General features: G+C 37.4%; 1 protein-coding gene and 1 long non-coding RNA gene across 2 annotated transcripts in view; one reads left to right on the top strand and one right to left on the bottom strand.

The window, feature by feature from the left end:
- Nucleotides 1-15,481, bottom strand: part of TMOD3 (tropomodulin 3) — a 63,719-nt gene that overhangs the window by 39,270 nt on the left and 8,968 nt on the right. Inside the window, exon 2 of the mRNA XM_019730629.3 lies at nt 1,109-1,295. Within this exon, the coding sequence (XP_019586188.1) occupies nt 1,109-1,234 (126 nt within the window). The 5' untranslated portion in view covers nt 1,235-1,295. The remainder of the gene's footprint in view (nt 1-1,108; nt 1,296-15,481) is intronic.
- LOC141570587 (uncharacterized) lies at nt 1,228-8,596 on the top strand. Its single transcript, XR_012494752.2, has 3 exons — nt 1,228-1,358; nt 6,072-6,146; nt 7,653-8,596. It is a non-coding gene; the product is annotated as an uncharacterized LOC141570587 (long non-coding RNA).

Genomic DNA, 15,481 nt, shown 5'->3' with positions numbered 1-15,481 from the left:
GCCCCAACTGTCAATAGTGCCCAGGTTAGGAAACCGTGAACTAGATGAACTCTTAGGTTCCCACCATTTGATTCAAATAGGCCTAGTCGGCTGAACTCCGTGTAGAAGGTATTGCCGGGACATGATCAAAACAGCACTGTGATCCTGAATTTCCCCCCAGATTTAGGTGTGCCGAAAACTTTTCTTTACGATAACAGTTATCGTTAAGGGATTTGACCTACGGTACTGATACATTTATCCAAGTGCTAAAGTAATGTGGAGAACAGGAGTTTAATTCTCAATAAAAATTTAAAAACATCCCAGCAGGAAATGAATGTATGGTAGTAACAAGAACAATTTTATAAAACAAACTACCTCAAGCCTAAAAGGCACTAAAAATTAATGTCTTGGCATAAAGAAACTTGTAAATAAAAGTCTCTCAAATAAGCATTACACCTTCAGGTTAAGTAGCCATAACCTAAGGGTTCTCCCCTCACTGTCCCCCCCAATATATACCAGGGAATAACAATTTATGGGTCAAGGGTCTCCACCTTAGCCTGTGTAATTTAAAAGACAAACAACATCCACTTGGCAAATTAAAACATGCATACATATACTCAGGTCTGCTCCACATCATTGCAGGCTTGCTGAGCCTACTTAGGTCTGCCCTACCAATGACTAGGAGCTTACTCGATGTGGTCAGCATCTTTCAGAAAGGAAGGTGACAATTATAGATTCAAAGTCACAAAGAACCTTCCAGACACTCTGCACTGCAGCCGTCCTGGTACAGCGGCTCGGAAGAGGCACAGAGGTCAGCATATGTCAAAGAGCTGATCATCCGCTGCGTTTTACCAAAAACATTCCTCCCTGACCAGGGAGAAATGATTTCTTACAGTAGAGAAAATTTCAGGAGACGTTTGAAAATAAGGATGTTGGAGAAAGTAGTTTAGCATAGTCATCTCAGTAAGGATATGGAGGTAGAAGTGGGGGAACGAGATGAGACAAAAAGCTGATTTGGATAAAGGAGTGCCAGGGAAAAGTCATAGAAAAGCTAACTGCTCACAGATAGCTACTTAGTTTCAAAGGATTCGAAAAATTATTTCATTTCTCTTCATTAGGGAGCACCTACCTCAGGGTCAAGATCATCCAGAACAGTTTCCAGCTGTTTCAGTTCTACTTCTGATAGATTCCCAAGGAGCTCATCTTCATCGAGGTCCTTGTATTTTTCTAAGTCCTTCCGGAATGGTAGTGCCATGGTTTGCACTTAGTTTTTGCTATTTGGTACAGTCAGAAGTGATTTCTACTTTTTCTTAAAGCTACGGAGAGAAGAACAAAAACATTTAAAATATCATCTCCACCTTCTTAGATCTACTATTAGGGTAAGTGAAATATAATTTCCAGTGTTATATATTCTTTGACCATGTCACATACTACCCTTTTCTATGGATCATTCAATGCCTTTACCTTTTGTGATTTGTTGACAAAAAATAAAAAAATAAAAAATTAACTGGGGAAAAAAGAGGGGTAGAAGGGAATAAAATTCAAATCCATTAAAATGTTTACTTGACAGAATTTAGATTTTCTGATAACTGAGTTTTAGGGGGAAAGAACTTATAATATGTGTCAAAATACAATTTTTTCCATCAATGGCTTTCAATTGATTGCTACCAGAGTACTTTGCTTAAGCACATTATGTTTAAGGTACAGTTGTTTTACTGTAAATTGCACAGAACATTATTTTCTGTCTCAATATTAATATGGTGGACATTAATACACTCCCCATGGGAGAAGTGGCCTCTTGCCATCAGAAAAAAGTATTTTTTGAAAAGGGGAAATAAAAAAATTTTTTAAATGTATTTTTAAAGGAAAAAATATAGCATTCTGAAAATGTTCAGTAAAATACTAAAAACCATGCTGGGATATGTCATCCACTAATTGGCAGGACTGGTCAGGAGGGTCTGATTATAGGAAAGGACCTTCACCATTTCTCCACTGTGTGGATCTCTCCCAAACAGATAGCTATGAGATGATTCAATAAGCAGCATCTTTCCAGATACCGTAGGGCTGTTCTACAGGCAAAGATACTTAAGTCCCACAAAAAAATGTGAAGTAAAAATAAAATATTTCTACAAATTCTAGCCATATATGTGGATTATTTTTGTCTTCATAAAATGTTCTTATGTGATTGAGAAATAATCCTTAAACTTAGTGATTTGGCTAAATTTTTTTGGCTGCAACACACCCAATACTTCAAAGTTTGGATATATGAGGTCAGACAACTAAGTTCGCGAACCTGTTGCAATGATGTTGCTAACGTTTTTTGATATCAGAGGGATTACTCATTATCAATTTGTACCAACTGGACAAACCAAGTTTACTATTTTGAAGTGCTGAAAAGCTGCATGAAAAAGTTAGACGACCTGAACTTTTCACCAACAATTCATGGCTCTTGTATCACGACAACACACGGAACTGTCTGAGAGGGAATTTTTAGCCAGTAAACAAATAACTGTATTAGAAGACCCTCCCTACTCACCTGATCTGACCCCCATGACTTCTTTCTTTACCCGAAGATAAAGGAAATATTGAAAGGAAGACATTTTGATGACATTCAGGACATCAAGTGTAATATGATGACAGCTCTGGTGGCCATTCCAGAAAGAGTTCCAAAATCGCTTTGAAGGGTGGACTAGGCGCTGGTGTCAGTGCATAGCTTCCCAAAGGGAGCACTTTGAAGGTGACCATAGTGATATTCAGCAATGAGGTATGTACCAATTTTTCTAGGATGAGTTTGCGAATTTAATTGTCCAACCTCGTATTTCCTTTACTTCGCCCTCCCCCCATGTTTTCTCAACTTAATATTTTAACTATTTTCCATCTCAGACCAGTAACATTTTATGGATCCTTTTATGTGTTTTCATTTCCTAAGAAACATTCACCACAGGTCTGTCAGCTAGTGACTAGCAACCACGTGGGTCCAATAAAAAGCAAATTAACAGAACTGTGCTTATGCAGATGTTAAATTGCAGGCATTTTGTGCAATTGCCCAACACAGGTCTGGCTTATATCTTTTTTACTGGAACTTCATCAGTTTAGCAGTTATCCTAGATTTTTTGTTTTATTTTAAACAAATTATTATCATTATTGTCAACACTAAGTTTGATAAACCTCCACTTTGTACTTCCAACTTAAGCTTACCATATATCCTGAGTGTGTTTTCTCAAGATTAATTATTAATAATTTTCTCAGTACTACTAAAAATCATACAAACTACAGAGAGGATTCAACGAAAGATATCAGCACTTTCAAATATATTAACCATAAAATGCAATTTTAATGAAGGTGGTAGGCAATTAATTTTAGGGGGGAAAAAAACAAAAACTAAGACCACTTTGAAAAAAATGCTCATTTCATAAAAATACCAATGCCATGGTATTTGAGAAAGACAGGGGTAAGAAACTGATTAAAAAAATATGAATATGTACCAAGGGTAACTATTTAGTTTATGCTATGTTTTAATGTTTGGACAATCAATATAAAAATAAGTTTTTAATGTGGTGTAACGTAATTTCCTGAAGTGTATAGTACAAGCATGAGCCACATTAACACAGTTTCCATTAATGACTGACCAAAGATACCAGGGAGGTCCCATAAGACTATACTGGAGCTGAAAACACCCTATCACCTGGTGCCAGCATAGCAGCCCTAACGTCACAGCACAATGCATTACTCACGTGTTTGTGGTGATGCTGGTGTAAACAAATGCACTGCGCTGCCAGTCGTATAAAAGTACAGCACATACAATTACGTACAGTGCATAATACTTGGTAATGAATAAACAACTATGTTCCTGGTTTATATGTTTACTATACTTTATCATTATTTTAGAGTGTATTCTTTCTACTTATAAAAAAAGTTTGCTGTAAAACAGTATGTTGTGTTGTGTTAGAAGCAACCTCATACATCTTGTGTGTACTGCATCTCTTGATTGCATCATTTCGCTTGTGCTCGATTTACTCTCATGTTGTTTTCTATAGCAACATATACACAAGTTTGTAGCCTAGGAGCAGCAGGCTACACCATATAACCTAGGTGCAGTCGGCTGTACCATCTAGGTGTGTGTGAGTGCACTCTGTGATGTTCGGCAGGACGAAATTGCCTCATGACTCATTTCTCAGAATTTATCCCCATTGTTAAGCAGCACATGACTGGATATAATAAAGCCAATTTCTTAGTCAACACATATTTCAAAAAATACATATTAATTATTTTGAGCATTCCTTCCCTTTACTCTCAAAAGTATTCCCAGTGGGGGCCATAAATGCAATGGTGACCCTATTAAGGCGGCACTATAAAGGACAATATGATAGGAAGGAGATAGTAGGAAGAAAGGCAATGTTATATAAATACGCGTATGCCACCCAGGTTCTATAGGTTTGGAACACAACATTCCTTGGAGTGACTAAAAGAGTTTACTCCAGTAGATTGCCCTTTATCCTAAAGTAAAAATCTATCATACAATGCATGTTTATACTAATGCTTAAAGAAAAAATGAAGAAAATGAGGGCATTTCCCAGCTTCAGCAAGAGACTACTATTAGTCTCATGCTCTCCTTGCCAGTTGCATCTCCCTCCCCCAAAGACGTAGGCATTGTACTGAATTCTGAATTACTCATTCTGACTCTACATTTTTACCTTAAATGTACCTATCCTTAACACTTTTCGTTTTTGGCTTTTTTGCACTTTATATAAATTGACTTACACAATATGTACCCTTCTGTGACTTTTTTTTCACTCAACATTGTCTTGAGTTGATGCTTAGAACTGTACTTCTTTCACTTTCATTTCTACCGTGTTTCCCTGAAAGTAAGACCTAACTGGAAAATAAGCCCTAGCATGATTTTTTAGGACAACATCCCTTGAACACAAGCCCTAATGCGTCTTTTGGAACAAAATTTAATAGAAGACCCGGTCTTATTTTGGGGGAAACACGGTATATAGTATTCATTTGTATAAATGAACATTTTTGTTACTTGCGGTCTTCCCCTCTCAATTTTTCTGCTATAAACAATCTAGTTACCTACTTCCCGGTATACATGTACAAGAGTTTCTCCAAGTTGTTCAAACCTAGGAATGGGATTACTGGGGAAGGGTATGCTTATACTCAACTTTGAAAATAGTTTGACATTACCTAGCAAAGTGGTTGTACCAACTTCCATGACAATTCATGGTGCTCATCCTTGCTAACTGTTGAGATTAGTATCAGGGTTTTTATTTTTGGCCATTCTGGTTAATGTGAAATTATATTTCACTGTAGTTTTAATTTGCATTTTGCTGAATTATGATAAGGTTGAGCATCTTTTCATAAGTTCACTCATTGTCCAATGGTGTTCCTTACTCAGTGAAGAATTTGTTGCCCCCCCCCCCCTTTTTTAAGGAGGGTGCAGCTCACAGTGGCCCATGCGGGGTTGACAACTGGCAACCTTGGTGTTATCAGCACCACGCTCTAACCAACTGAGCTAACCGGCCACCCCATCATTGCCCATTTTTATATCATGTTGTTTATCTTTTTTTAAAAATAGATACTCTTAATATATTCTGGATACTAATGGTTGTCAGTCATATGTAAAAAAATCTCTTCCATTTTCTTTCAATTCTTAGTTTATTATATTTTCTAGGGGAAAATGGTTTTAAGTGTTTGTTTTTTTTTAATTTAATTTCTTAAGGAATTTACTCGTTTGGCTTGTTTTATCCTTTTCAAAGCAATAGAAAGCCATTTCCTTCAGAGTCAGATTATGAGATTTTGCCAAGAGACAAAAATTTCAGGTAATATAATAGAAGCTTCAATTCTGCTTCAATAAAAAGCAAACAACCAGTGTTCATCCCACCTAATGTCACTCAAAACTTATTAGCAGCGTCCTTTCATCAGGTGTTCATTTCCTCAGATTCTCTAACTTGATTATACCTTCCCTCTCAACTCTCTTCCTCTATTGGGGAATGTCTGTGTACTAAAAATGTTCCAAGTGTTAGCAGCAGAAAGTCCTCAGGAAGGGAAGCTCTGGAAATATTGCTTTGATTTGTTTTCTGTCCTAGGGATGACCTGCCCTCACCTGCTCATCCTTTGACATCTACCTACTGGAAGGGGAGCAAATTCTGAATGATGAAGAGGTGAATCCAGTGTGCTAGAAAAGTATTTCATATCTATCCTGTGTCTACAAGGGCTTTATAAAATCCCCAAGCTAATATAAAATAAGATTCATAAAAAAGCAACAGATAACTTACACAACACAGGAATGGTTTTTTATTTTTGTTTTTAAGGAGGCCGCAGCTCACAGTGGCCCATGCGGGGATTGAACTGGCAACCTTGGTGTTACTAGCACCACACTCTAACCAACTGAGCTAACTGGCCACCCCAGGAATAGTTTCTTTAAAGCATTATATTCTCATAGTCATTTTTTAAAATATATATAAGCAAAAAGTTTGTATATATGCAAAAATTAGGTATGGTTGGTAAGTTAGGAAGAAGTAGAAATTTTTTACATTAGAAATTCTGGTATGTGCAGACTGTTTCATTCTTCACCCTTAACTCATTTTTAGAGTAGCAGTTTTCATGTTTTAGAAATCCTTGGGGAGGGCTGATTAAGACACAGATTCCGGGCCCCACCCCGGTTTCCTGACTGACTGGTCTGGGGCAAGGTTGAGGATCTGCATTTCTGACATACTCCCTGTGGTGTTGGTCACGAACTGCATTTAGAGATTCACTGCTCGAGAGCTCGTGTTGTGTCAACTCTGACAACTAGGTTGTGGTGGCCTGTCTTTTCCTACTCACAGGCTAAAGAACTTTAAGATAATCCCCCAAATCTACAGGGGCTGTTGCCATGGTGTGCTTTTCTTTTCACTCTGCCACTGCTTTATCTCATACTCAAGGACATTGGGAAACTCCTGGAATATTCGGGGCCAAAACTCTTCGTTCCCCTAACCAACCTCCTTTCCATTTATCACTTATCTCTAGAGTCCTCCTTATTTTTCAAACTGGACTTCCAGGACCCTGCTAATTTTCAGATGGATTCTCAGGAATCTCATTTCACTGAGGCATTTTAAATTGTAGCTTTCTATTTGAATTAATTTTTAAAAATTTAAGCCACATTCTAGATCTTTCGGATCACTTAAAATGAAGCACTGTTTTAAAACCTCAGATGCCATGTTTACATTTATATGTATCATGGCACAAGCACCAGGTAGAACCTAAATGATGTATTCACACAGAATGGAGACAGTATTTTGTAACCAAAGGTTTCCCTAAGATTCAAACATAAACAAATGGTGGAAGAGTTAAGTTTGCACATGACTAACGTACTTTCTTAATCCTTAAAATTAATATAAGCTACACAACAACCCAAACAATGAATACATTTAGTTAAAGCCCATATCCATGTCTCTAGACTCTATAATCTAATACCTAAACATATGTATTGTTGACTGTTAGTTTCCCCCTGACCTACAAGATAAAGTCCAAATTCCTCAGCATGAAATAAACAGTTCACAGCCTGGTCCTAGCTAGCTTTCCAGTATTATCTTCAGCTGCTACCCATCATATAGCCTATACTCCAAACAGGCCCCTAACTTCTAGGTCTCTATGCCTTTGCTTACTCTGCTCCCTCGCTATAATGCCAGCATTCTTTCTCGTCTACCTCCGTCCTCAATGGAACCCCTCTACGTTCTTCAGGGCCCAGCTGAAGTGTTGACAAGCATGTGGAGAAACCGAAACTCTCATCAATTGCTGGGGGAGTGCAAACTGATTCAACCACTTTGGAAAACTGTTTGGCAATATCTACGAAAACGAAACAATTCGTACCATAATGACACAGCAATTTCACTCCTAGCTATAGACCCCAGAGAAATGAGTGTTTGTTAATAAAATAAGATGTGTAAAAATGTTCAACGTGGCTTTATTCATAATATCCCCAAACTGGAAATGACCCAAATGTCCATTATCAAGAGAATACACAAATGAATTGTGGTATAGACATAAAATAGAATACTACATAGTAAGAAAGAGCAACTACTCATATGTGCAAAAACATGAATCTCACATGCATTATGTTGAAAGGAATATAAAAAGCTAGACATAAAATAATACGTACTACATGCTTTCACGTACATAAAATTCAAGAACAGGCAAAACTAATCCACGGAGAGAGAAATAGTTATTGGGAGACACTGATTAGGTAGGGACATTAGAGAACATTCTGGGGTGATGAAAACGTGCTGTATCTTGAACTGAGTGGTAATTATACAAGCATATACAAGTATATACAACCAGTCAACAGACTCACCCAAATAATCATGCTTCTACAGACGATGTCACTATGCTCTTGAAAAGTTTGCCAGTCCGGTAATTGCACACTTCCCGAAAACCGTGTATAAGGAATTGGTCTCCTCTGCTCAGAGAGATGGTGCCTAGCTAGCACAGCTCTCCCTTATTACAGTATTAAATGCAACTTGCTCTTTTTATTTCAGATGTTGACTGTGGACTAACAATCTCATGGCAAAAAAAAATTTGTAGTGATTACATATTTAAAATAAAAGTATTTCAATGTTGATATATGTTAGATAATAGTAGTTAGGATCAAAATATTCCCTCGAGATGAATATCCATGAAATCTTTTGACTTTATGGTTCACCACACAATAACTTCATAAGTATCTGCTTCAAGTTGCTTTGGTTAAAAAATTCAAAATCAACATTCCTTTTTCTTATTAGTTTCGACCTGGCTTCAGAGTTAATCTGGAAACAATTTTAAAATAAGTTATCTCTGCCTGGAGATTTTAACATTTAAAGATCTAAATGCTCTCTTGTTTAATGTTAGGCTTGAGTTTCATTTCTGCTGGTCTGAGGAACATTCTTTGATGGAGAAGGCTGGAATAAAGAAAGTAATCTCTATTGCTGGCATTGTCAAAAGCAGAGGCTGAGGATGAAAATCGATCAGCGATAGTATGTGGCAAAAACGTCAACTGCAAGGGAGTTTTAAGAGTCTCATAAGGTCATTTCCTTTTTATAAGTTTATGATTCTAGATAACACTAATTATAACCAAAAAATGTACTTTGTGTCCGCTGCACCCAAAGCACCATGTATACAGTATTTAACTTCTAAACAATGAAAAACATTTATTTTAGTTGTATATAATGTGTATTACTTTTATAGTAAATAGGACTTTTTTTTAAAAGAAAATAAATTGGATGCTAAATCTACTCTTCTGTTTGGTTCACTGGCTCTGCTATACAATGAACCCTAAAAGACAGTGCATTAAATAATGATTTTTGTGGAGTTCTTGAGTTGAGCCAAATGTGGGTACATCTGAATGAGGTAGTTGCTTTGCACACAAAAGTTTTGAGAAAATGGTGGCTGATGATTCTGTATAAAAGTTCCAAGGAAACTAACCTACCCAGGTATGAGATTAGTTAGTAGCCCTGTCTTTCCTGTCATTGCTATTGATGAATTTTAAAAATGAGATCTATAGACCCCAAAAGCATAAGGTAAGAAAATAAAGTCTGAAGTCTGAGGGCAGCCCAGAAAAACTTGTTAGGGCTAAAACAAAGAAGAGATTTAACTGGAAGCAGGTTACTGAGGGCAACCTTCAAGAAGAAAGCAGCCAGATCATTTCTGTGACTCTTACAAGAAAATGGTTGACAGGTTCCTCATACCACTTCAAAAACAATCTTTCAATAAGACTCTGCTGAGAGACTTTGTGGCTCCCATGAGTACCCTACTTCCTCCTCTGGCTCAAAGCAGCCAAACCAGCTTCCAGTCCTAGCCCTCTTTGCATTCTTCTTGGTGGAGCAGCAGGATGACACACAAGGCCGGGTCGGAGAGGAACCCAGTCTGTGCAGACCAAAGACGAATGCCACAGGGACCACTCAGTGTACCGTTTCTCAGTACCAAAGGATTTTCAGTCTTTTCTTCTTCTTCCTCCCTCACCCTTGGTTTGTTTGCTTAACAGAATCGGTAGACTAGGAAATCTTGAAGATTTTCTAAAAGTTGTTACAAACAAAAAAATTAAAATAGAACTGACATCATATGAACAAGTCTCTCAGGGTAATAAGGTTACAGAGCTTTCTATCTCGGGTGGTTAACTTACAAGAGCCTTCTACCAGTCACAGTGCGGACAAAACCAAATGTGATTAGGAGGTAGCTTGCAGGGAAAGCTTATCAGTGCTCAGCCATCAATTAAAATGCTGAATCCATTCCAAGTATCTAATGGACAGACTAATCTGAGGGTTTTCTTTCTTTCTCTCCCAAAGGGAAGTATCGCTATGACTCATTCTTCCTCTTGCAAGAATTTTCTTAATCCACCAAGTTAGTAAGCACTGGACTATATACAAAATCCTAAAATAAACTAGGCTAGGTCTAAAAGACATCATGCTGAGAGCAAGCTGAATTTTATGCAGTGAACAAAAGGTAAACAATAAAGTCTTTCTTTAGTTTCATCCCTTCTGAATTTCCTGGGCTTCAGACTTGATTTTTTTCTTCATTCTGAAAAACTCTCTTTTTCTCCTTACCAATTTCACCATCTTCAAACCAATACATACTGGGGGTGCCAAAAAAGTATACATATTTTAAGAGCTGTTATCTATGCTCAAGCAGTTGTCTGCCATAATCAGAAGTGTCTGGACGCTGATGGTAACCACTTTGAGCACCTCCTGTAAATGCAGAAGTCAAACGTGACTTGTATTCATCTTTTGTTATCGGTATATATTATTACAATTAATACAGTTTTTTCCTTTCTTAAAATGTGTATAATTTTTTTGGCACGCTCTGTATTTTTATACATTTACTAAATGTCTCTTTCATTTAATGTACTGTTCTGGGGGCGGGGACATTGGACTGGGGTAACAGGACATGGGAGAGGAAAGGAACCACGGAAATAAGAGGAAAAGAATTTGAGTAAATTGCATAGAACAGACTGTTGCTCTATTACTCCACTTTATGTTTCTCAAACTGGAATTTAAAGAGATCACAAGAAATCAAAGATATAGCACAAACAGGGCGCAGAGATTGTAATACTCAATTGTAGATTTAATGTTAAATCTAAAAACAAATTTAATACTTTTCAATTGTCTTTTGATACACTATTTCTATCCATTTACAAAAGTGGTGACCAGCAAAATTGGGCTTATAGTGAAAATATATCTAATTGTCCTTCGGACCGTCTCCTGCCACCTTCCATGATTAGAGTACAGCACAAGTGGTACACTGAAAAAAATGCATCACTGGGCTGTCTCTTCTCTTTCTCCACTCCCTTAGTACATGCATGGGCATACAGAACCCTACACTCTAGCAATTCTGTATCAACAATTGTGCCACAACAAAGATGAAGAAGTGCATCATTATTCAACTGAAAATGTGTTTATATAGAAAACATACCTCCAAATGAGGAAACTTTCCTGGGTGAAGTCAACGATTCTGAATAAAATGTGCCTAGATGAAGTTGTACATGACTGAAGTTAACAATACTTGCAGATCCAATGATTGACAGTTAATAAGGCATCAAACATTTTGTATAAAAGTGGTCCCAGCATTCTAGAGACTTTAAAAAGATATGGCTTTGGTAAAACATAGAAGAAAGTGCTCTAAGGGATTGTAAGAACTAATCTAAACCACCAAAATAAGCCCACAAGACGTGGAAAATGTCAGAGAGGATATTTTTAATATGAAGATTTCCCAATTCAATGATCATAAAATAAATACTAATATACACACAGTATATAGTTACTATTGTCACTTGTGTTGTATATTGTTATTTGTATTTGTATTGGAAAATACTATACTATCTTGGCCAAAATGTCAAACAGTACATTAGATAAACATCGAAAATAAAAAGTCCTTAAAGTATCTCCCCTACCCTCTCATTCTGCTACTATTTTAATCCTTCGAGACCAGATTTTGTTTTGAACCAACAAATCTCTTCAATAAAATTCATTCTTTCTAATAATAAAATTCTACCTTTCCCTGTTTTGTGGAGGATGGGTCTGGATGAATTGTAATGGGGATAAGATAGTAACAGATTTTTCACAAATTTAAGGGGAAAACCTACAGTCTTGAAACTAAATGAAAAAAAAGTCCTCAATTTTAGCTAGACGCAATTCAAGCCCCTTTTCTTTGCTAAAATGAGAGTCCTATCTTTAGACTGATGACTACTTCTGAGTCTTTCCCAAACAAACTGTGACAAACTTAAGTACCTAATATAATCCAATTCTCACTCGAGGAGGAAAAACAAACAAAATCCAAAAGGAACACCAAAATTCTTTGGGAGCAAAAGTCCAGCACTTAGCTCCTAGCACTGACCTGGGGGGGGGTCAGTAGATCTATGGAATTAAGGGCTCGGTGATTTGAGCAAGTCACTTCACTTCTCAGCTTCCTGGGCTACATGAGGAATAGCCAAAATACACCCCCGTTCTGCCAATGGACTCCTCCGCGTCTATGACAGATACAGCAAATCAGACACTTCTCCCCAGAGGGTACAGATCCTGACTCAGTCCTCCGGCAGCTACTACCTAACAGACTAGAGAGAAGTGCCACAAAGCCTGTTCAATTTAGCCCAAGGCTCAATGGACTCAGGTCTGTCCTAGTTCTAATAGTCTATGATCTTAAGGAAACACGTCTTAACCCAACCTTGGAAAAAAACATTAACTTACCCTCATCACTGCCAAGATGAACAATGTTTAAGTAGAAAGGAAAATATGAACGCTGAATCATGCTATCTAGATAAGCACAAAAACAATAAAGTGACATACTTCAGGAAAGTGACTTGAAAAACCAGGATAGATAGATTAAACAACAAAAAAAGTAAATAATGAAGTCAAACATGGGCCCATGTTAAGTAACAGAGAAAAAAGAAGTTAAAGTGGAATGGCCATATTAATAAAAGCTTTTCAGAAAAGTCCCATATAAAGCAAATTTGTACAGATCATTTCCTACTTTTCCATAATAAAATTAGAATGTTTCTATGAAAACATGAATTCTCAACGCATCATAAATCTTAGGAATGAATGCTAAAAAAGTTTAATCACAAAATCAAACAAATTTTATTAATACAGTAAAAATACTTATTCATTTCTGCCTTGTTCTTTATTTCAGTCTCTCTTTTAAAAATAAGTTTAAAAGCATCTAACTACTGTTTTTATTTTAATTAAATTAGGAAACCATGATACTCAAGAATAACATAGTAATAGTACTGGAATATATTGGGGGAAAAAAACTTTAGAATAAAGAAAATAGATTTCGAACTTAGGAAAGAGGCCTTTGGGACACAGGCTCCATAAAGGCTTTAGTTTCAGACAATGATTCTAAGGAACTTTAGATGGGCCACCCAACGCCATTATTCATCCATATCCATTCCTCAAATTTGATCCACTTTATTATCGTAAGAAACATAATGGTAAAGAAATGACCCCTAAGATCCTTCTAAAAGTCTACTATAAATTCAACTCGACTTTTCAAAAGTACCTTGGGAATAACTCTGGAAGAATCCACAAGAACCAGAGATAAACTGGAGCGCTGAAGATACAGAAAGAGTGTTCACTATATATCCAGTGGTCCCTTTTGGGTTATGTATCAATACGCATTTGTTTTATTTGTAATTTAAAGAACTCAATCGTTTGTTGCATTTTGATGCTGTGTATGAAAAACCAGTAACAAATACTACCTCTGACTTTTGAATTATGCATGCTATACCCAGGTAATAGCAAAAAGTGCTTTGGTGGAACAAAAGCAAACAAAAAACATTAGCCATAGGACTCTTTAGTCCTATTAAAAGAGTTTCAAAACATTAACTAAAAAAACCCCAAAAACTAACAATCTATGAGACAAATAGCAAAAATCATTTAAAGTGATATATGCTCATAATTATATTATTCTCCCAAGTTCCACAGCTTGGGACCAAAGCCCCTATATAACTGAAACTCTGAAACTGGGAGTAGGGCCAGTTGGGGGTGTTTTTCCCTAAGAAAACATCAAGAGAAATAACTAATTTTTCCAAAGTTCTGTGCAGGCCTTCAAAGCCTGGTGTCTCTGGACCCTTCCCGTTCCCAGGACCGGTTTCAGTACCTAGTAAAATTTCTGAAGCCTCATAGAGAGGAAGTAAAAACAATGCTTCACAAAGCTCTCTCTCCCAGGGACAAACTCCCTGCCTGACTAAGCTCTTGTTTTCCTGCTCTGAAGAGCTTGAGCATAGTCACCTGACTATGCTTGCTGAAACAATGCTTCTACATTTCATTCCTTTGCTTAGAAATTTCTCTTATTTGTTAGGTGTTTGTATTTTGACACTTTCTCAGGTAATCCTGATAAAACTCCACCTTCCAACTTTCTACAAGAATTATAAGGAATCCTCTCCTCTAATCTGGCTGGCTTCCTCGGGTCTCACAAAGATCCTAAGTTCAGCTTCACCCCTCTGCCTCATTAGTTCCCCACAGTGTGTGCACTTCTCTTCAACAATCCTCCCTATTCCCAGACTTCACCTTTCTGTCCTATCCAAACTCTGCACATCCTTCAAAGCTCAAATCCATTTTATGCAAAGCCCTTCCCAGCTCCTCCAACCCTAATTACTCTTTTCTACTCTGATGGTTAACAATACTCAGGGTGCAGCACACCATTTTGCCCCAATACCTGTCACTGATTTGGGTTTCTGGTGCCCCAACTGGCATGACTGCATGCTCCTCAATGGATCAGGCCTCACTCTTACGTGGCGAAGGCATTTCATACCCACCTTCAGAGAAACAGCACACTTGTGACTTTTAGGGATACCACTGGTTTCACTCTAAACAATCTCAGGGGGTTGGAGGACATACCAAGCTTTGCTACAGCAACTAATCTTCAGACTAACATGGAGAAACAGCTATGTTTGAAGAGGCTCCCGCCTACAATTTGCATAATATATGCCTTGATGTCTCTCTCATGTGGGAGGTGGGGAATACAGAATCAATCAAAGAAATTTGGTACGTCCTGGAGTTAGGATGTAATTCTCATGGTGGAATGCACCCAAGAAGAGAGAATGAGTTTCCTCGGTCAACCGGGCAGAAGGGAGCCATTCTTCAAGAAAAAGACACTGCCCCACCACCTTGAGCCTGTGTCCCAACAGTAGAGAAGAACCTCATTCTTAATGGGGTACAATCATATACAGAATGAGTAACTGAAGCAATAACCAGCAATGGCTTACTTGTAAGTAACCACGTACGTGGCAGCCAGGAGTGAGCCACACAACCCACTGTAAGTGATCTTGGGAACAAAAAGGACAAGGGCAAGATTATTATCCTCTTACAGACCAGAGAGAGCCCCGAAGAGTTTTTGACAGGAAAAGTCATTGGTATTATTGAATTGCACACTTCAAAATGGATGAAATTTTATGATATGTGAATTATGCCCTGATAAAATTATTTAAAAAAAGAAACTTTGGTAACTGACCAGGAATATTTGCATAAGGTGAAGCCTCGACAGTCTAGTAGAC

This window comes from Rhinolophus sinicus, chromosome 3, assembly GCF_057876585.1.
Source record: "Rhinolophus sinicus isolate RSI-liver-muscle chromosome 3, RSI-T2T, whole genome shotgun sequence".
In the NCBI taxonomy this organism is placed as follows: domain Eukaryota; kingdom Metazoa; phylum Chordata; class Mammalia; order Chiroptera; family Rhinolophidae; genus Rhinolophus; species Rhinolophus sinicus.
This window is presented reverse-complemented; position numbering and strand designations above follow the sequence as displayed.